The sequence below is a fragment of the Sceloporus undulatus genome, chromosome 9 (genome assembly GCF_019175285.1).
Source record: "Sceloporus undulatus isolate JIND9_A2432 ecotype Alabama chromosome 9, SceUnd_v1.1, whole genome shotgun sequence".
Classification (NCBI taxonomy): Eukaryota; Metazoa; Chordata; class Lepidosauria; order Squamata; family Phrynosomatidae; genus Sceloporus; species Sceloporus undulatus.
The window spans coordinates 30,320,158-30,342,172 of record NC_056530.1 but is presented as its reverse complement, the minus strand read 5'-3'; the positions used below and the strand labels follow the sequence as shown (position 1 = coordinate 30,342,172).

The 22,015-nt window shown below is 45.4% G+C and overlaps 1 protein-coding gene across 4 annotated transcripts; it reads left to right on the top strand.

Annotated features, from left to right (window-relative positions):
- The first annotated feature begins 3,734 nt into the window (after positions 1-3,734).
- On the top strand, positions 3,735-20,177 carry LOC121915378 (neuronal acetylcholine receptor subunit alpha-7-like). 4 transcript variants are annotated; one of them, XM_042439594.1, is made up of 12 exons: positions 3,735-4,414; positions 4,978-5,212; positions 6,318-6,493; positions 11,091-11,230; positions 13,390-13,434; positions 13,944-14,053; positions 14,746-14,825; positions 15,324-15,491; positions 16,156-16,350; positions 16,621-16,707; positions 18,069-18,178; positions 18,307-20,177. In XM_042439594.1, the coding sequence occupies exons 3-12, from the start codon at positions 6,442-6,444 to the stop codon at positions 18,820-18,822; spliced, it is 1,503 nt and encodes a 500-aa protein (XP_042295528.1). In that variant the 5' UTR covers positions 3,735-4,414; positions 4,978-5,212; positions 6,318-6,441; the 3' UTR covers positions 18,823-20,177. The 4 variants fall into 4 exon arrangements, with proteins under 4 accessions (XP_042295528.1, XP_042295529.1, XP_042295530.1 ...); XM_042439595.1 differs by lacking the exons at positions 3,735-4,414; positions 4,978-5,212 and having other exon boundaries at positions 5,231-6,493; XM_042439596.1 differs by lacking the exons at positions 3,735-4,414; positions 4,978-5,212; positions 6,318-6,493 and adding an exon at positions 9,624-10,563.
- Positions 20,178-22,015: the final 1,838 nt, after the last annotated feature.

Below are 22,015 nucleotides of genomic sequence, written 5' to 3'. Positions count from 1 at the left end.
TTCTCCGTTTTTTAAAAGTATTGCTGGTAACAGGATTGCCAAAGGAGTGCACCTGAGACCGAAGGAGAGATGCTGCTGAGCCATACTAGCTGGACCAAGGGTTTGCCTTGGTATTATCCAGCTAACATCTCCATTGAGATTCTTTCCCACTTTTGGCTTGGTGCATGCCATGCCATCTTGCTGCTTCAGCATTGATGCTTTCTGGGGTTTTTCTCCTTGGCTTCTCCGTTGGGCGAAGGCTGGATTTGCGTCAGCCGAGAACCCCTCTTGGATTACCGACCATCTGCCCAGGCTGACCCTTGTGTGTCGCTGAGCAGAAGGTGTGTGTGTGTCAAACACAACATGTGTGATCCTGCTCCTGGCCCCACATTATATGTGTGCATTTGGGGACCATCTCTCTTCCCTTGCCAGCTTTTAACCCAACAGTCTCTCATCAAAATTTAGGCTGGAAACTATTCCCTATCCAACTCCGGATCCCATTCAAATCCCCAATTTTTGTGTTTGTCTTTGGCCAGTCATTTTTACAAGCCCAGGATCGTTCGACGCCGCGCGTGTTGTCTGTCTGTTTCTCTCTCCCTTGTTAATTTATTCAAGAGGACTCTGAATTGTAATTTTCATTGCGGTATCTTGTATTTTTATTTGCAATTTTGAGATGTGAAGAAGACGAAGAAAAATTAGAGGGGTGGGTGGGAAGGAAAGGTTTTTAAAACAAACAAAACAAGAAGACAATTTCCAAGCAGTGTTGCATTCTTCATTTTTCTTTAGAGCTAACCACTCTAAAATTTGTTTGGTCAAAGTCAATTAGTGTAACTAATTGTAACATATTCTTTTAAATAAATTGATTTATTGATGAAACGGCTAAGTCTTTTAGTTTGCCTCTTTTGCATTCTTGGGGTTGGGAGGAAGGGAGGCTGGTAGAGGAGACAGAAGGTGAACGTCTTGTACAGAGCAGTCCCAGAAATGAACATTTGAGGTCAAAACAGTCTCAAGTCACCAGTTCTGGGAGAGATGGCTTCCTGCCTTAAAATCTAGACCAGAGTCTAGTCTCGTCTAGTCACTTGGTTCAATCCAGAGTCTTGGCTAAATCTAGTCTAGTCACTTGGTTCAATCCAAAGTCTTGGCTAAATCTAGTCTAGTCGCTTGGCTCAATCCAAAGCAATTTGAATGGTTTGTTTCGCAGCCTGGAAGGTCTGCTTCCTATTCATTTTGTAACAGGAGTGTGGTGCAAGGGCGCATTGGACTATGACTTTGTGGAGACCCGGGTTTCAGTCCCTCCATGGAAACCCACTTAGGACAAGTCACAGTCTCTCAGAGGAGAGTAATGGCAACCCTCCTTGGAAGAAATCTTGCCAAGAAAACCCTGTGGTAGGAAACAACTCAAAGGTGCACAATAACAGCAGCAACAACAGATTTTAATCAACTTCTTGTACTTATACCCGCAGCTGTCGGTAGCTCAGAAAGGGGGATATACGCACTATGTTGTATTCCGAATCCCAAGAAGGTGAAAAACCCTTGACAAGATCCAAAAACCCTCCAATATTTCACAGGTGAAAATTATTATTATTCTATTTATTTGCATCCCACTCGTTTCCATCTGTGACCAAACAACGTTGGAGTGCGAGCAAGATGGCAAAGTGATGAATAGGAGTCGAGAGACAAGAGAGGTTGCTGGAGCATAGAGGAAAGGGCGAGACTGGCTTTCCTCATCTTTCTCTTCTCCTGCTGAGCAAAAACTCCTTTTTTTCATTTGACCTCAGTTTGCAGCAACTGAAGTAAGCTGAGAGCAAAGGAAGGAAAAAGGAGAAACCGGGACATTTTAAAAGCAGCTGAAAAAGTGGGAAGGCAGGGGATTGATTGGGGATGCTCCAGCCGAATCAGGACAGTTGAATCGAATGGATTGAGTTGTTCAGATAAGAGATTTCTGATGTTTTGTAGCTTGAGGCCTGCTTGCAGATATCTGCAATGGTGCTAGTGTCAGCAAAATGAAAAGGAAGAGACATAAGACATTGTATCTCCAGGGACTCTCTTGCAGGGAGCCGAACAGAGGGAAATCTCCATTCTTTCTCTGCAGCCCAACAGCCCCTGATGCTTCTAAAAGCTTTTGACTGTGACTACTATCTGGGTCAAATCGATAGGGATTCCCCAGGGAAGAGGGAAACGTGGAAGAGAGAAAGCTGTGCTAAACGGGAGGGGAAAGCGAGAGAAAAATCTGTGTGCGAAAGCAGCAAGGAGACTAGGGAAAGGTTTTAAGTATTCATGCTCTCGTGTTGCTTGTACCTTTTAAAGACGCAGGTTTCGGTGTCTCGAGCCTGTTGGGATTTCCAAAATACGGGTGTAATTCAGCGAACGAAGCAGAGGACTCATGAGCATGGTTTCTTGAACAGACAATTTGGGTACCAGAGGCAGAAATAACACGGAAAGCAGAGGGAGAGGTTCTGCACCACGAAAAGGAAGAGCAGTTCGACATCTTTCAACATGCAAACCTCTTACTGTGATTTAACAGTATGTACATGTGAAATGAAACGACCATGTCGGGTGAGCCTTTCGTAAGGAAACAAAAACATTTTTGAACCTTCCAAAGACTGCCTGAAATGGTCTTCCAAAATGCATCCAAGGGTGATCCTTCTCCGCCTCTAGTTTTCTTTATGATTTCTATTTTTGTGCTAGATCTATTTTGTGTTTTTGTAATGTGGGGTTGTTGGCGAAAATAGACGTATCCACTGTCCTCTTTTCACTCTGTTTTGCCGTTGTTCATTCATGCTCAGTAAGGGAATTTGACTCGGCAGCTGCTGTTTGCCTTGCCTGTGGTCCATAGGGTTAACTAGACCAAAATCCCATTCTTTCCAATACAAAGCTTTCTTGCGCTGTTTACTTCAAACCTGATACTAGAAATCTCTTTCTCCCACCCTTCTTCACCATCCTCCCAATTCCGATGCTATTAAAAAGACTTCCAGCTAGACACAGGACAAGGAGGCAAGTAAAAGGGGGTCTCTTTGTCAGAGGCTTTGGCCTGTTACAGACAGGCCAAAATAAAGCTGTTTCGAGTCACTTTGGAGGTATGGTATTTCAATGATGCATGCGTCCTAAGAGTCCAAATCCCAAACCCCCATAGTTTAAAGCAGTGGTTCTCAACCTTCCTAATGCCACAACCCTTTAATACAGTTCCTCATGTTGTGGTGACCCCCAAGCGATGTCTCGGTTCCTAAGACCATCGGAAATATGGGTTTTCTGGTGGTCTTAGACAACCCCTGTGAAAGGGTCATTCAAAGTAAAATTCTAGATTATTCGAGCCTGGCAAAGGAAGATAAAGGTCTGTAACTGGCAGCTCAATAACTTAATCTATCTCCAAAGGGCTTTCTGTCTGGACCACAGAATCGCTCTCTCCCATCATTGATGCAACTAAAACGGTGAAGGGTCTAGAAACCATAAAGCCCTATGAGGAACGACTTAGGGAGCTTGGGATGTTTAGCCTGGAGAAGAGAAGGTTAAGAGGGGATATGAAAGCCCTATTTAAGTATTTGGAGGGATGTCATATTGAGGAGGGAACAAGCTTGTTTTCTGCTGCTCCAGAGACTAGGACCCGGAGCAATGGATGCAAGCTCCAGGAAAAGAGTTTCCACCTCAATATTAGGAGGACCTTCCTGAGAGTAAGGGCTGTTTGGCAATGGAACACCCTTCTTCCTCGGAGTGTAATGGAGTCTCCTTCCTTAAAGATCTTTAAACAGGGGCTGGATGGCCATCTGTCAGGGATGCTTTGATTTGGATTTCCTGCATGGCAGAATAGGGTTGGACTGGATGGCCCTTGGGGTCTCTTCCAACTCTATGATTCTGTGATTCTATACACTTGGGGCTCAGGAAACCTGTCCTCCTCTTTCGACCAAAGCTTTGATTCCTATCCTGGGCTTCTCAGTTGTTCTTGGCTCTGTTTTGGCTCCTGCACAGGAGCACTCAGTTAACTCAGAAGGAGAGAAAGGAAAGTATAGTTTTACATGTTTCTCATTAATAGCTTGCCGTCTTGACCCCACTCTGATGCTGCTTGGCCACACATTTCCCAGTTTTCTTCTGTGAAACGTCGGAGGGTATGTGGGCCAGTTCTTTCCTTTCTGATGGTCACTGGAGACCACACAAGAGTCTGCGGCTGCTTTTAAATCTTGACTCCCATTCACTGCATAATGCCAGTTCTTTTTCAGTTTCCAACTAGTGGCTGGAGAGGGAGTAGAGAACCTTCATTGCCTGCTTGGAATATATATATATATATCTATGCTGTCCTTGTGCCAAGAACCTTATTTCAATTACAGCTTTGGCCCCCGTCGGGAATCCGAAGCGGTTTGTGTAGCAGGTACAATTTACAGCCCTTCTTTGCATTCCCAGGGCCTGGAGGTGGTCTGAAGAAACTGCAGAGCGCAGCTATAAAGTAAGGAAGCCGTCTCCTCTCTCATGCGCAGTGGCGCAGGGATGCTTCTTCTGCTGCAGTGGGTTTGAAAGGCGGGATGGCAATGGGTGCTGAGAAGGGAAAAGCCAAGAACTGCATCTTTGGTCCATGTGGGCCCATCTTAAGGGCACACTCACAGCCAAACAAACGCCATTCGGGCCTCTTGACCGTGAGCATGGCGAAGCATTGATGTGTCACACTTTCCAGTTCTTAATTGGTTCTATTGAGGTAAAAAAGTGCCTCTGAACATGTGCAAATTGCAATTCTCTTCCAAACCTGAAACTAAAGGCCACAGTGCTGCTAAAACCAGTGGTGGAGAGCAATGGGAGATGTAGTTTGCCCAGGGTTGGGTGAGAAGATGGGACTGATGTGGGTTTCCTGACAAAGGATGGAACTGGCCTTCCTCCCCATCTTCATATTTGGGGACTTATTGTGAGAGTCCTATACAGGTTTTTAAGTGTTGGACCAGGATTCTGCCAGACCAGGATTTGAATCCTTGCTTGGCTTCAGAAACTCACTGGATTCTCTTGGTCACATTCTCTCAGCTTCAGACTAAGACAATGGCAAACTCCCTCTGAACATCTGGATAAACTCCATTTTTAGAGCCACCGTGTTGTAGCACGTTGAGCCTTGGACTCTGGAAGGCCAGGTTTCGTATCCCTGCTCAGCCTTGGAAAACCCACTGGGTGACCTCAGGCAAGTTGCGCACTTTCCGTCTCCAGGGAAGACCATGGCAAACCATCTCTGAAGACATCTTGCCCAGAATGAGCAAGCTATGAGGTAGGTACCGATATCCGGAAGATGCCAGTTGTGCTGCTGATCCAAAGAGTAGCACTTGGTTGAGGGACGAGGGTAGATTTTAATTGGATATTGGAAGAAACTAATGGATGTTAGTCAATTTTGATTCAGAGCCAGTTACCAGGAGTAACTGCCTGTCCCTCACTTGGTCTTCAAGGAGAAACCAGACGGGTATCTTCTTGGAGATACTCTAGCTCCAGATTTGCTGCAGTGAGCAAAGAGTTTGTGCTAAATGGGCTTTTGAGACCCCCTCCAACCCTAAGATATTGTGAGTAAATACATCTGCAGCCTTCAAACACCCCAAAACCCTCTTGAAATGCCTTCTTGAACCACATCTTTTCAGGCTCATTTTCCAAAACTAGGGGTTGAGTTTTGAGCCTTCCAAAGCATGGCGTCCCAACCTTCAAATAATGTGGAAGCTGTCGAGAAGTGAAATGAAGGGGAGTAGCCACTTTGCCCATGCTCAGGTCCCCTTCATAGATTTAGGATCAGTAGCTAGTGGTTTAGATCTTTGAGATATAACTGTAATGCATTCTGGACTAAATCTAAGTCCTTCAATCTCCTGGATATGGTATATGTTGCTTTTTGGTTTCTAGTCTGCTTCTCAAATCTCTTTCATCTGCTTATCATCATTTTCTGCACATGTGTACATAATTCTTTTGAACACTTGTTTGGGAATTAGTTCTTTTACAATCAGGACTTGTAGTTACTTAAGGTTCCACCATTGGTTTTATCTTACATTGTCTGTCCCTCCGAATGTTGACAATATTTATTCTCTCTCTGTCTCTCTTTCTGTGTCTCTCTCTCTAAGCTGGTTCATCTCTTCTGTTTATCGTTTCATCTGTTTGTCTAATCTCTAATGGGCTTTTAAAGGGAGAGGGATGCAGCGATATGGTGCCCCTGACAACTCCTATTAGCGCTGCCCTATGGAGAGCCTGGGCCGCTCTTAAAACCTCTCCAGCGCCAGCCAAGTGATTGAATTGATGAAAGCTGAAAACTGTCCAGTAGGCACTGATGTTTCGCTCTCTGCCTCCTCATCCCTCTCCCTTCCTTCCCCCTCCCCGAACCTTTTCTCTTCTAAATAAAGATTCGCGTCGCCGTCCTCCGCAAGCTGCGCATCCTTTGCCCGCCTGTCCGAAGCGTGAGGATGAGGATGGCCTGGTTGGCACCCTCTGAATGCTCTTGTGCCCCGTTTTGATCCGGTTGTAGCAATGGAATGGTCCCTTTGGATGTGTGCCTTCAGCGTTTGCCTGCTCTTCCAAGGTAATTTGCTTTTTCTTCTTCCTATGCGCTGTTGCGCGTTCCTTTATTATTTTCTCTTGTTCTCGAAATCTTCCCAGCCTCCGGGGCACGAAATAACGTCCCGCCTGTGCCTTGAAAAATTAAGAAAGGGGGAAATTGCAAAGCTCTGAGCGTGGATCGCCTTTGAGACGGAGAGTCGGCAGAATGAGGGCAGAGAAAGCATTTGTGAGCGTCTCAGCCACAGCTCTTCAGACCAGGTTTTGAAAATGATGTGCTTTCCTTTTCTCTCTCTCTCTCTGCCCTCTCCGATGGGGAGATCTGTGCCTTAGATACTTCATTTTTTATCTCTGAAGAAGCCAGAACACATCTCACTTTCTGCTCTACAATCCAGCGTTCACCTAGATGCAACCCTTCTTTTTTAATCCTGCAATTTGCAGCAAAGATAAGCTTATCTGTGACAGTGGCTATGTGTGTGTGTGTGTGTTTAAATACATGCTTTTTATCTCTTTTCCACCCCTCCACTTTCATGCTTTGCAGGAAGGAGAGCAAAACTGGAGTAGCCCTCCTCCTCTTCTTACTCTCTGCTTCCACCTTAGCTGTGTTGTTTTATGCTTGCCAGGTTGGATTTTATGCAGAGCCTTTTGTTTGTTTGGAAGGTCGGGGAGGAACAGGCTGCCTTGTCAGTTTGGTTTAGCATCTCAGGTTAAAAAGGGGACACCTTAGCACCTTTTTTGCTTTCTATACCTCTTTTCTTCCCTCCCGCTTGCTCAGGGATGGATCCAGTGTGTAAAACATTTAGCCGGAGATCTAGCATGAGCCGAGAGAGATGTGGAGAAAGCCCCCCAAATCACAATCCTTTTTCTCCTACTTGAGGTGAAAGGCTGATAATTCAATAAACTTACCAGGACCACAAATTCCATATATATATCTCCCCGCACCTTCGGTTGTTCTTGCTAGTTCCCTGTTAAGTTGGCTTCTTTTTATGGCGACCCTATGAGAAGGACCACCAAGAGACCCTGCTTTCAATAGCTCTGCCCAGGTCTTGCAGATTCAGGGCCGATGTATCGAAACCACTTGTAATGTGGTCTTCTTAGTTCCCCTGCTGCCTTCCACCTTATACCGAGCATCATTGCCATTTCTGTCAAGTCGCATCGTCTCACGATGTGCCCAAAGCATGACAACCTCAGTTTAGTCATCTTTGCTTCTAGGGTGAGTTCAGGCTTGATTTGGAGCCGTTCGTTTTGTCTTTTTGGAAGTCCATGGTATATGTACAACTCTTCTCCAGTACATCATCATCATCATCATCATCATCATCATCATCATCATCATCATCATCATTTTAAGAGGGCTGCCCTGAGTTTGAAAGATCTGAGCAGGGCAAGTGGATCACCCTTATAGGTTTCTCACTCATAGGGTTGCCATTGGATGAAGTCCACTTGGTGGCAAATATGGTGGGACCTTGTTATCTGCTGGGGTTTGGTTCCAGGATGGTATCCCTTATATAAAATGCAAAATCAAGGTTTGCTATTTGGAATTTATACTTTTTCTGAATATTTTCAAGCCATGGATGCTTGAATCCACGGATAAGGAGGGCCAACTGTAATAAGAACAACCTTGTGTTCCGAGATGCACTGCCTCTGACCATGGAAGTTCGATTTTGCTAACGGAGCTCAGAAATGGAGACAGGCTTCTCCTACCTGAAATGACCATTTCACTGTTGTCTGAGTTGGTGGTTTTGTCTGTCCGTTTCCCACAGCAGCTTCAACTTTCAGGTATTAGGACTGTAAATATCTAAAGGGAATCTCTAAAAGCTGACACAAAGAGGAAGGGGCAGGTTTGTCCTCTGTTTTTCAAGTATGACCAGATCTGATGGTTCTAGGAAGCAGATTTTGATGGACTATTAGAAGGGATTTCTTAAAAGCTGGGGTGGGGGGATTAGAAAGTAGATATCTGGTGCATTGGGACTTGAGGTTTCTTGTTTTAATGAAGTGTTATTAAAAGCCCACACAACTCTGTTCGCCTGAATGGTGTGATTCTCAGGGAATGCCTTCTCTCTCCAGTGCTGAACTGTGGGAATAAATGCATGCAAAGCACTGGGGTTTCTATGCCGCACGCGGCCTCTGCGCAGATATTGCACTCTGCAACTGGTGGGCAATTTCATTTCTGAACTGTCAGGAACACATCCTGAATCAATTATCCCTTCGTTTGAATGGATCTTCTAAAACAGAGATTCCCCATTGCCTTTCAGATCAGGACAGGAGGGGTTTTTGCAGAATGTATGAATGCAATGCAGAGTGGATATGATGCTTGTGCTGAGGCCTTATGAAAACAGAAGGATTACAAAATGCACCAATACACCTCCGTACCTTTTTTGTGCACATGAGATGCGATGCTGGGGTTCATCTACCTTGTTTTCCACCCTGATGGCTCCATCTTTGGGGCCTTTGGCATCCTTTGGGGATGTCTTCTCCGTCTGGGCCTGGCTTTGGATCTTCGGTGCCTTGGGGCCACTGCTGACGTTTTTCGTCGGCTGTCATTGCCCTCGGCAAAGCCTGAGGCAGCAGCAAGCAATCCTCCGTAGACCGTAGCATTAAGATGATGACAAAAGCAAGGCTGGCATGCCAGCGATGAATCCTGGAGCAGAGAGAGACTGCAATGTTCTTCCTTGCACTGGGTTACAGCTCCTATCATCCCCATTGGCAAAGTTGGTTGGTCACTTGGGAGTTGTAGTCTAGTGGTTCTGGAAAGAACTGGCCCAATATTAGTATTGGGATAGGAACTTAAAATGAGGTCCTTTCTCCATTCGGATCAGGAAATGTCTAATTGAGATTGTGCTCCCCAGATGGTCTTGGATGTGGTGCTCTGTCTCTCAGCCTTCCTCCTGTTGAATCTTGGGCTTTGTAGTTTGGAGAGGCAGCAGAGCTCTCTGGCTGGGAATCCTTTCTAACTATCCCTCCCTAAATTGCAAATCCCAGGATTCCATAGGATGGAGCCATGGCAGACAAAATGGACTCATAGTGCTATGATTATATTGTGTTCACTGGACCCATTTTCGAAACAGAAATACAGGACTGTCCGAATTGGTGGCATGCAGGGGCTGACAGTCAAGAAGCAGCTATTGACAAGTTTGTGTTTTACTGAAATACTAAATGAAGATATTGATTTAAGATAACCATGTCGTCCTTTGTAAAATGTACATAGCACCCACGTTCATAAATTACATGGTGCATGGTCTTTGTGATGGACCTTTGTCATGGTCTTTGTGAAGGTAAAGCTTTCCAACCCTCAAATGGGGACATCCTTTATCATGAAGGACACCTGCTAGGCCTATAAGGGACATGTTTTGTGGCTCTCTGGTAAATAACACTTCTTATCATAAGGGACACCCAGCAATGTAGTCTTCCTCCCTTTGCATCATTGCTTGGAGGATAATCCACACTGACTTACCTAGTTATGACAACCATGCGAGGCATTAATGCTGGCAAAGCACTCCAAATGCTTGGAAGAGATATGTAAGTGTTTATGCATATTCTTGTTATTAAATTTCAAAATCGCCCGTAATTCCCCCTCTTCCCATCCTGGCTGGGCTTATATAAAAGAAGAACTTCCCCTCCAGTGAGCATATCCTAAAACACAATAAACAGGAGACAAGTCATAAATAATTTGAAAGACAGTAAAGTATACAAAGGCAAACCGTGGCTGAAATTCCCTGAGCAAGGAGGTTACAATCGTGGCAATGTCAGAGCGGTCCTACCAAAAAGATGATAAAAGACAGTGTCATTTCCATCATCATCATCAGTTCCTAATTTTTGAGGTTGTGAATCGTCCACGCCTGATTTCGGAGGAATAAGTGGGACTGATAACCAAGCAGTCCATGTATTGAAACTGGAACCCATGTAGGATTTACAACTTGCCTGCATTTTGGGATATGCTGGGGAGGTCTTTCTCTTTGTCCCATCATCCTCAGAAGGACGTCTGGTGAAGATGCAGGGCCTTCTTGGTGGCTGCTCCCAGGCTCTGGAACTCGCTTCCCAAGAGATTAGACTAGCACCCTCCCTTCTGTATCGATCGTATCGGAGAGGCGGATAAAAGTAATTATTATTATTACTTTTATTATTATTACTGTCTTCTAACAAACAAGGCAAGAGTGTTTGTTTTGGCAAGCCTTTGAAGACCAACTGCTCCCAAGAAAAAGGCCCTTGCATGCATTACATGCTGGAGTTCCTGTTTGCAATTTTCCTTTTAATGGTTTATGTTTGGAGCTGTTTTTAGTTTAGGGATAGTATAGTTACGTGTTAAACTTTTGCACGTTGTGAATTTTTAGCTATGTTTTAACGTAGATGGTTTTGAGTGGTGGAATAACACCACCACCACCAACAACAACAACAACATGATTTAATGGTATAAATCCTGGCACACCCTCACTTTGCAGCCATGGCTCTGTCTCTTGACAAATGCAAGTCCGTCCACCCACCTGAGCCATTAATTCGTATCAAGCTCCGGTTGGTAGGCTTCACAGTTGTGATCTTAAAAAGCATGAAGGAGAGCATCCCACAAACCATCTCAGCCTGGATACCAGAGAGGGCTAATGGGACTCTTGCTTGTGTCTGCTTTGCAGGGTCCCAAGGTGGCATGCACCAGCGGCAGCTGCTGAAGGACCTGATGGAGGACTACACGCCCTTGGAAAGGCCGGTGGGGGATGACGCCCAGCCCATCACGGTCCACTTCACGCTCAGTCTCATGCAGATCATGGATGTGGTAAGCAGCCTTGAGCAGAAATGTGGCTTTTAGGGAAGTGGGTTGTGTGTGCAGATGGCACCCAAGTTAAGATCTGACCTTGCATTGCCCTCAACTGATCTTCTGGATCTAGCAAAGTCTTCTCCACGCTTGTTAGTGCAAAATCTAACTTGGCTGCTTTGTGCCTTAAAAGCCCTTGCTGACTTTAAACAGTCTTTAAACAGAGGCTGGAAGGCCATCTGTCGATGGGGATGCTTTGATTGAGAGTTCCTGCATGGTAGAATGGGGTTGGACTGGATGGCCCTTGGGGGTCTCTTCCAACTCTGTGATTCTGTGGCTAACGGAGGGCCCAACCTATAATGGGCTTTCTTTGGTCAGATTTTTTTTCCAGAGGGGCTTTGCATTGCCTTTCTCTTGGGCTGAGCAATTTACCTAAGCTCACCAATGGCCAAACAAGGATTTGAACCTCGTCTCATGAGGTTCTGCTCCACTACACCACATTGGCTCACTCCCACGGTTAAGCATGGTCCCCCCAGAGTCCCATTCAACACTCACACCTCTCCATCACGCAGGTCCAGGTTTTTTTGGTCATGGTTTGCTCAGAGGGGTGTTGCCATTGCCTTCATCTCAGGCTGAGGGAGCATGGCATGCCCAAGGTCTTGCAGTGGGCTTCCATGGCTAAGCTGGGATTCAAACACTGGTCTCTTGAAGTCTGAGTCCAACTCGGAAACCACTATGGCTAGGTGGTACAAGTATATATTGTTTCAAGTGCTGTCTTGCAAAAACCACTCTCTCCTGTTGTGTGTGAAAGAAGTAGGGTGTGCATTAATATAAACATTATCCTCCTATATGATGAGAGTATGATAGAAATGCTTCATCTAAGGCTTTGGAAGAGGCAGTCCCTCTTAGCTGGGTGGATGAATAGAGACAGATGAGTATGTGAGGGGTTTGCAAGTGTGAGAAAAGGAAAGGGGAATGCATCTCCAAAATGTGAGTGACTGTAACAGTAGCCTGTTCTTTCATTATCTTGCCTCTCTGAATGTTTTTAGTTACTTAAGTCGTAGCTTTCCAGATATTGAAAAAGAGATGTGTGAAAGGGCCTTAATGTAAGTATCTATCCTATAACATTTGCCTCTTCTAAGAGTCTAAGTCCGGAATCGGCGGCGGCAGCAGGGGCAGGCAGAGGCCGGCCAAAAGGCCTCCACGGCCTGCATCCGGCCCGCGGGCCGGAGGTTGCCGACCCCTGGTCTAAGTGAAAAAAGTATTCCCATCTGTATGTGAAGAGAAAAAAGAGAAATCTACTGTATATACTCATGTATAAATCTAGAAATTTAGGTCCCAAAAATGACCCCAAAAACCTGAGTCGACTTATCCAGGGGTCAATGTAAGTACTGTATCTTGACTCTTATTTAAAAGGAAGAATGATCACCAAGTGAAAGGCAAGAATATAATCTGCCCTGGAAGCACCAATCCTCTTATCCATCCAGCGATAAGAGTGAGCTGGAATTTTGTAGGTTCTTTGACATTGTTTTGGTTTGCTTCATCCTTTTGATCCTTTGCTATACGCCCCTAAGTTTTACAATCGGCTTATCCCTGGGTCATAGCAAAATCCTTAATTCCTGCCCCTAAACTTGCCCTCGACTTATACATGCGGTCGCCTTATAGTCGAGTATATATGGTTCTTCCTCCCATCCACTTGCAAATATTATACTTACATTAAAGCCCTTTAGATACAGTGGTACCCCGGGTTACGAATGTAATCCGTTCCGCGGCGCCATTCGTAACCCGAAATCTTTCGCTAGCCAAAAAAGCCATAGGCGCTAGCGCTAAAAGCCGCGATTTCGTGTGAAAAAGCGCCGAAAAGCACCAAAATTTTTTTCGTAAGCCGAAAAAAAAACGTAACCCGAAACAGTTTTTTCATATGGGATTTTTTCGTATCCCGGAAATTTCGTAACGTGGTGATTTCGTATCCCGGGGTACCACTGTACTTTCATTCCAGCTGTTTCAAAGATGGACGAGTTAAAGGTTGTTTGTGCTCTTAAGCTGGATTGCAAAGGTTGTCTTTGAAGGCTAAACCAGCAACACGTTGATTTTCATCCCATAGCTACAGATTCGCAAAACGTACAGAAGGTGGCCGTCAAGTTCCTTAACCCCTTTCCTTTCCACTCTTCTGTTTGTAGGATGAGAAGAACCAAGTTCTGACCACCAACGTCTGGCTGCAAATGGTAAGTTTGAAAGAGTAAAGAATCCAGATGCACCTTGCAAAGCTCATCTTGCTTGCTCACAAATAAAGGTGCTTCTGAACTTAGCAGCTCAGCTCTTGCAAGGTTCACTTTATTTGTACCCAAATAATGGTGGCTTCTGTACTTAGCTTCTCAGCTCTTGCAAAGTTCACGTCGTTTTTTAACAAGTGGCTTTTGAACTTAGTAGCTCAGCTCCTGCAAAGTTTATTTCATTCGCCTCCAATTAATGGTGGCTTTTGAACTTAGCAGCTCAGCTCTTCAAAGGTTTGCCTCCTTTTGCTTGCAAATAATGCTGGCTTTTGGACTTAGGAGCTCAGCTCTTGCAAAGCTCGCCTCTTTTGCCCCAAATAATGGTCACACTGTGATAAATGTTTTGTGTCGCTTCAGACTGAAGGGTGCTAACAGTGGCAGCATCTTCCCTCTTTTTAAAACGCAAAACAACCCAGAATGGTTGGTAAGCTCCATGACTGCTGTTTTCTCTCTCTCTTCAGTATTGGTACGATCATTATTTGCGGTGGAATGAATCGGAATACCCCGGCGTGAAGAGTCTCCGGTTTTCACCTGACCGTCTCTGGACGCCTGACATCCTTTTGTACAACAGGTGAGTTGGACGTTTTCTGGCATTTTGTGATCTTGTTCGTTCCCTGAGACAGCCAGAGGAACGAGGGATCCCTCTAGGAGTCTGTGAGATTTGTAAGGAACTAGTTCCCATATCAACTCTCATGGTTTCAAATACTCTGGGAGATGTTCGAGCCTCCTGCTTGAAATGGGGATTGATCGCCTCCAATGAAAGGAGTATTTCTGGCTATTACTGAATCATACTCTCTAACTGCCCCAGTTTGTCAGAGACAAGTCCAGTTAATCTCATACCATCCCGCTTTTTGAGTTGCTTATAAAAAGTCCCAGTTTGTTTCTCTTCCTTTTCGTTTTTCGCTTTGTCCTCAGCTTACTTCAGTTGCTGCAAACTGAGTTCAAAGTGCAAAACTTGTTGGGACTCCATTAACTTATCTGTGAGGAAAGAGGACAGGCCAAGCCTAATCTTGCCTTTCCCTGTCAGCTCTGGCAAAAGCAAACTGCTGCAAGGTATCCTAGTTTGTGCACGCTTTCCTGTTAACAGTTTTTGGCCATCTTGACCAAACTCTGATGTTGCTGGGCTCCACCTGTCCCAATTTTCATCTGTGAAATACTGGTCCCATATCTTTAGTCCTCTGTCTTTTATAAGACAGTCCGTCCTTATGATTTCCAGACAGAGTCAATGTCTGCTTTATTATCTTTGCCCCATCTATCTTCCAGTGCCAACGAAGAGTTTGACTCCACTTTCCATACCCACATCTTGGTCAACTCCAGCGGTTATTGCCAATGGCTTCCTCCAGGTGAGTTGCGTTTGGCGGAGCCCCATTCAACACACAGGGCTTAGGTTGTTTTGAATAAAATGCAGACAAAATGAAAGGTAGGGACTTGTGGTCAGAGATTTGGCAAACCTACTTATATGAGAAACACATTGAAGGTTCTGAAACGTCATTTACATCAAATGACTGTGAAGGATATCTCCCTTTTTCTGTAAGGTGCTTTCAGCTCTCCAAGGCTCTCAAGATGATGGATAAAAACATATACTCTACAGATTAAACCTTTTCAAGACATTTATGATTAAATGATAAAAGATTTTATAAACTATGCAAGGGCTCCCTCTGCTGCCAGTTTTTTAAATGCTTGTACAATTGTGTGTCTTATAAAATACAGTCTTTGTGTCTTCTGTCGCCTTTTTGTCACCATTTAACTTTGGTGAGGGAGACCGTTTCAATTTTTGCAATACTCGCGGTTTGTGTTGCCTTTGGGCATGTTTTCTTCCTAACTCCCCTTTTTCTGCCAAGGCATCTTGAAAAGCACGTGCCGGATTGACGTCCGCTGGTTCCCCTTCGACACCCAGAAATGCGACCTCAAATTTGGCTCCTGGACCTACGATGGCTGGCTCCTGGACCTGCGCATGCTGGAGACGGATACATCCGGCTACGTTGCCAATGGCGAATGGGACCTTATGGGTAAGGAAGGACCCCTCCGCCGAACCCTTGGCCGTTCTGTATACTCATGGACCCTTCATTCCCTTTATGTCACTTCCTTCCTTCACTTTGTTTTCTTGTGCAAAAATACCAGACTGACAAACTGTGTTGTTTCAGTAGTTAGCATTACCATGGCTAGAAAGCTATAACTTGGTATATATGTAGATTAACTGAACCACCTGGAAATGGGGCATTTTTAAAATATAGGTAGCATACATGATGCAAAAATCCAAAGCACTCCTAATGTACTGTAATGGGAGGGAATTAAGTGATGGGACTCCAGGGCTATAGTGGTTTGTACATTCAAACTTTCCCTGGATTGCAAGAGAAGGAGAAATTAGAAGTGGCAGTCAGGAACGCTAATCCATAAGAGTACGGAGTTGCCATTTTACATCTTTATAAACCACTTTCTTATTGAACAGCATGGCCACCAGAGATGTAGTTTGATGGCATGGGGAAAGAGTTGTCGGAGGATAGGTTGCTTGTACTGCTTTCACAGTTCTGAGACTGGATTTGAGGAACATTTCCCATCTCATAACCTGCAAAGAGGAATTCTCATTTTCAATTCTCAGGTTTGGATATTTTTCTGTAAGGGTACTCCCACTGATAGCAACACCCCCTTGTTCCCCACCCGCCTTCCTTGTAGGTGTACCTGGCACTCAGAACAAGGTTTTCTACGAATGTTGTCGGGAGCCCTATCTGGATGTCACCTTCGCCGTGACCATGCGCCGGCGCACTCTGTATTATGCCCTCAACATGCTGGTCCCCTGCTTACTCCTCTCCGCCATGACCTTCCTGGTCTTCCTTTTGCCAGCTGATTCTGGAGAGAAGATTTCACTGGGTAAAGCTCTCATGGTCCAATGGGAATGGATGGGGAAGAAGAACGTTTGTTGCTGTTGTTGTTGTGTGCCTTCAGGTTGTTTCCAATTTATGGCAGCCCTAAAGTTACCCATATTGGGTGATTGGTTAGTATTGATACCAAACTGAAGACAAATCAAACAATTCTGTTAAAAAGCTGTGCCTCCTTGGTTCCTGCCACAGTCTTGCTAATGCTCCTGTCTGCTCTGTGAGGTAGTAATCTCTCTCTCTCTCTCTTGTCTTCTTCTCTCAGGCATCACCGTCCTCCTTTCGCTCACCGTCTTCATGCTGCTTGTGGCAGAGGTCATGCCCGCCACCTCGGACTCCATCCCACTTATAGGTACGCAATGGAGGGCCCAGTAAGAACCAGTTGGGTGGGGACAGTGTAGTCATCTGGACCACCGCCACCAAGGAGATGAGTTTTGGAGTCCTTCTTAGCAGCATGATTGAACTCATTAACAGCCAGTGGCATGAAAATATTCATGTGTATTAGTGACCTGTCTGGATCCTTTTTTTGCATACTGGGAAAGTATAGGAAGGTTGGAAAGAAAATGAGGGAGTGGTTTCCCCCCAGCTTGCACAGTGCATAGATTTTAGCAGTGGCCACACTTGCACACTTTGATTTTCTTTGATTCTGCACTATATAACCTTTGGAACTTAATCTTTGACCAGCCTTGGCATCTCAGCTCAAGGGCTCCCAGTATGTCTAGTGATGGGAATTTGGTTTGATTGCCAGCCAAGGGATAAGCAACTGAGCCTCTGAGATAAGGAATTTCTGTAAATGTTTACCCTCAGGCTATCCCAGTTTGGGAGGGACAGTCCAAATCAATCCTCTGTCATCTCAGCTGCTTTTATGGTGTCCTGGTTTCTCTCTCCTCCTCCCACTCCCACCTTTGTCAACAGCTTACTTCCATTGCTGCAAATTGAGTTTAAACTGCAGAAGTAGTTTGCACTCCATTAACTCAGCAAGGAGGATAGGAAAGGAGGCTTAGGCAAAAGCAAACTGATACAACCTTTCCTAGTTTGTGTCTTTAGTTTCCTCATTACTGACTTTGGCCATCTTGGACACACTCTGATGTTACCTGGACACACGTTTCCCATCAGTGAAATGTTGGTGGGGATGTACTTGGAGGTCCAGCATGGAGGTCCTTGATTCAAATCCATTGGCAGGCCTCTTCTTCCATGGGTTTGCCCTGAGAATTGCTGTTCTGTGGCCAACATCATGGTACTAACTTGCACTCATGTAAAAGACACAGGCAGCTATTCTCTTGCCTTTGCTCTCTGTCCAGAAACTCCCCACATTTGGCCGTGTCTTGCCCCCAGAGGTGGCAGCTGTTGAACATAGAAGACAGAAGGATGGTGATTGAGATAACAAAGTGGAGGAAGGAAAAGTTAAGTGCGCTCCATGTGAGAGCACACCTTCACTTCCCGCCACCCCCATGAACTGAGACCACTTGCCTCTCTGTATCTGAATGCCTTCCCCCTTTACTTCCAACCCCTCCCGGGGCTTCATATGTGCCAATAGTAGAAGGATGCAGAACTGTGCATGTAGCACTGTGTGCACTTGTTGCATCTTGACTCATGTGTTGGGTACTGGTAAGAACAGTAGAGGAATTTTATCTCGAGTGTAGTAAAAAAAAGCAACATGGCTGCTATATCCCTGCGTCTGAGCTGCATTCAATTCCTCTCTCCCCGCTCCAGGGCAATACTTCGCCACAACCATGGGCATGGTGGCTCTCTCGGTGGTGGCCACAGTCTTTGTGCTCCAGTACCATCACCACGACCCTGATGGCGGGTGCATGCCAAGATGGGTAAGTTTCATTTCTAATTTGGAATCCTTGGTATCCTTATTCTGTGAAATCTTAACAGTCTCACTGGGCTCTTCACAGTATTTTCTTCTATTTTCTTCTCTTTCTCTCTTTGGCTTGCTTCCGCACAGGTGCAGGTGGTGGTGTTGCGTTGGGGTGCTTGGCTGTTGCGCATGCGCCAACCAGGGGAGGAGCCAGTGGGGCGGCCCCACTGCACCCCCAGTCTGCTGAGTTGCAGTTCGGAAAACAGCGAAGGGGGAGGCACACCAACCCAGCAGGCTGCCCCTGTCGTCCCCATCAACAACGGCAGCCTCGCTTACATGGGTGTCCCGACAGTGGCATTCCCCACCAAACCCCCTGACATCCCCCGGCCTTTCCTTCCATCCCCTGAGTTTCAGGCCTCCACCCCGGAGGAGCTACTCTCCAGCCCTGAACTAGGCCACATCTTGGAGGAGTTGCGTTTCGTGGCACAGTGTTTCCGGGGACGGGACGCCGCTCAGGCTGCTTGTAGCCAGTGGAAGTTTGCGGCGGCTGTCGTCGACCGCCTCTGCCTGGTTACCTTTGCCCTCATCCACATTGTCTGCTCCATCGGCATCCTCATGGCTGCCCCCAACTTTGCGGAGGCCATTACTAAGGATTTCCTGTGACTGGTTTTGGGAAACAAAATGGCGGGTCCCACTAAGGTCTGTTTGTCAGAAGAGACCTGTCCAAAGTGACTTGCTCTCCCTTAGCAAGAGGATAGGTTAACATCCTGGGAAGCATAACAAAACAGGCTAAATGGAGGATAGCGGGTCATATATGCAGTGCCACTACCGATATTACCAGGTTGAGTTTGGAAAAGTTACTTTTGGACAAGTCCCAGGATCCCCCAGCCAGCATGGCGGGTAACTTTTCCAGGCTGTGAATGCTGTCTATCAAGCCCCATTTGGTATCTCTGGACGACAAAAACGATGCCTACTTCCCTCTCCAAAATCTGAATCTTTTGTCGTTCTTACGGCCAAGGCCTTCAGACTCTAAATTGTCCTCAGATCTCATCACTTTTGATTCTTTTTTTCAACCTGCCTAAGCTTGTGGAACTGTATTTTCAACTCTTGTGAATTCAAAACACTCTGAAACACTGAGCTCTTTATATTTGGAGTGGGAAACAATTTAGAGGTAGTTGTGGCAAAGGAAAACTCAGTCCAGATACATCTCCAGGGAAAGGATGGATTGTAGTCCAGAGATCCAAGCCTTGGACAAGGTCCCTCTTCCCAAACTCCAGGGATGTAAAGTGAAAACATACCTGTTTCTCATGGTGTTGTGGTGAAGACATTATGCAATAAAATATCTGAAGCACTTTGAGATAGGAGAGTGCTTTTTTTTTTTTTTGCAACACTAGTAGTGCTGCTGAGAATGGGTTTCCTTTTGTTTCGAATGCCTTGGCTCCTTAAAATCTAGATAATGTGTTAATTTGGGGAAGGAGGGATCCCTGAAGTTTCAGTACCCATTACTGTAATGTAGTAACAAAGCATTTTTGAGTGTGGCCTCAAACATTACAGTGCGTAACCTTCTATGCTGATGATATTTGGATTTGTTGTTGTGTGCCTTCAGGTTGTTTCTGACTTGCGGTGACCCTAAGTAGAACCTATCATGGGGTTTTCTTGGTGCAATTTGTTCAGCCATTGCCTTAATTGAGAGTACTGTATATATTCAACTATAAGTCGATCTCGTGTATAATTCAAGGGCAAGTTTGGGGCTAAAATTATGGATATTGACATGACCCTGTGGATAAGCTGACTGTAAAACTTAGCGGCATATAGCAAAGGGATCAAAAGGATGAAGCAAACCAAAACAATGTCAAAGAACCTACAAAATTCCAGCTCACTCTTATCGCTGGATGGATAAGAGGATAGAGAGGGTTGGTGCTTCCAGGGCAGATTATACTCTCTTGCCTTTCACTTGGTGATCATTCCTCCTTTTAAATAAGAGTCAAGATACAGTACTTACATTGACCCCTGGATAAGTCGACTTAGGTTTTTTGGGTCATTTTTTGGACCTAAACCTCTAGACTTATACATGAGTATATACAGTATGTGACTTTTGCCCAGTGGGCTTCATGGCTGAGTAGGGAATCAAACTATGAGCCTTCAAATCCATGCTTCTCTTCAAAGCGGTGTCCAGGAGAGAACAACCATAATGTCGAACCATCCAGGATGATAAAATTAAAAAGTAAATAAATTGATATCCTTTCCGTTCCCTGGACATAAAATTTGATACCTATGTCTTTCTTAGGAGAGCTTGGCCCTATATCACTACAACACCCCAAAGTGACAGCAACGTACCGTAGTTCGTATTTGCTTTTCAGTTCTTTTATTTAGACAGAAAAAAATTAAATTATTAAAAGTAAACAGCAATAAATAATCAATAACTTAAGCGTTGATATCGTCTGAAACATATAATGCAACTCTTCATTTTTTTCTTTAAAATCCCCGTCACTAAAAGTTCATCTGTTTTTTTTTCTCCTTTTTTTCCCTTCCTCCTTTTCTTTTTTTGTCCTTCTAAATAAAACGACCAAGTAGTAAACCCACCTCCCACCCTTAGAAGGGAAAATAAAAGTGGAGGGGAGGGGAAGGAGAGAGAGAATGAGAGAAAGAGAGAGAAAAAGAAAGTTTGTAAAAATCCTCTAAAATCAGAAAAGGTAAAATGGTGATGGATCGATGTCCCCCCCCCCTCTTTTATTAAAAATTAATTAATTGCAGCTAATCACCATGGAATTATTTACAATTATCGGATCAACAAAAGAGACTGTAAACATATTTCCTTCCTTCCTTTCGTTATGGTTCGGACCTTGATTTCTGAGCGCTTGTGGACTGGTTGAGTTCGCAGGACAGAGATCGCGTTTTAAGATGGTTTCGTTGTTTTACGTCGTTGCCTTTATAGAGAGACGAGAGGTAAGGAGATACCCCCAAATCTGGTTTCGAGGGTCTGCTGTAAGGATCGGGGGAATAGGAGGAGGATGGAGAAAGCTTGCCTCTTTGATGGGGCAGGAGAGAGTCCTTTGCAGGAATAGGTTTATTAGACTGTTTTGACCGCTTGGAGTTTGTAGGATTGACTTGAGACACAGCAGCGTATTCCAGGGGAGAAGGACAGGCGTTGGGTAAAAGAAAGATCCAACTGTGTTGATCTTTTGGAGAAGGTAAGTGGACAATTCACTCGCTTCTTAGAATGAGTTTCAGTGACTTTTGCTAAGGCAGGGTACAGACCGCCAAAAAGAGGCGCCTCCTCAGCACCTCTCTCTGCTGCACAGCTGCACCACAGCATACAATTTGCGTGGCACAGCTGCACAGCAAAGGAGCTCCCCCAAGCGGCTCCTGTTTGCGGCGCTGCAAAGCGCCAAAGACGGCGTGGTTATGTCGCAGCTGCGCAGTGCCGTTTAGAGGCGGTGCAGCTGCGACATAATTGTGTGCACCGTATATATGGCGCTGCACAACCGCGGCACATGCATGATGTGCTAGGGTTGCGGGGCATGTGCACGTGCCACCCCAAGGCAACGCTAGCATGTTGTGGACATGCCGCAAAGGGCCCATCTGGACAGGGCCATAGATCGGGAATTAGTTATGTATTCTGGCATGGCACGGGGTTGGACTAGGTAGCCTTTGCGGCCCCTTCCAGCTCTAGGATTCTAAGGCAGGACACCCTGTTTTCTAGTATCTTGGTGAGTCGCCTTTGCGCAACCCTCTCTGGTGAGCAGAGTCTGTTTTAACTTGCTTTAAAGCTCTACCTAAATGCACTAAAGTCAGAACTGGAGCATTGCGCGACAGTTCCTTTGCTTTGGGTGACTGTTTGCCTCCACCCGACTGT

Coding starts and splice junctions, on each gene's coding strand:
- LOC121915378 (XM_042439594.1), top strand. CDS start 6,442: ATGGAATGGTCCCTTTGGATGTGTGCCTTCAGCGTTTGCCTGCTCTTC. Junction 11,231..13,389: donor TCATGCAGATCATGGATGTG/GTAAGCAGCCTT, acceptor TTCTGTTTGTAG/GATGAGAAGAACCAAGTTCT. Junction 18,179..18,306: donor GCGGGTGCATGCCAAGATGG/GTAAGTTTCATT, acceptor GCTTCCGCACAG/GTGCAGGTGGTGGTGTTGCG.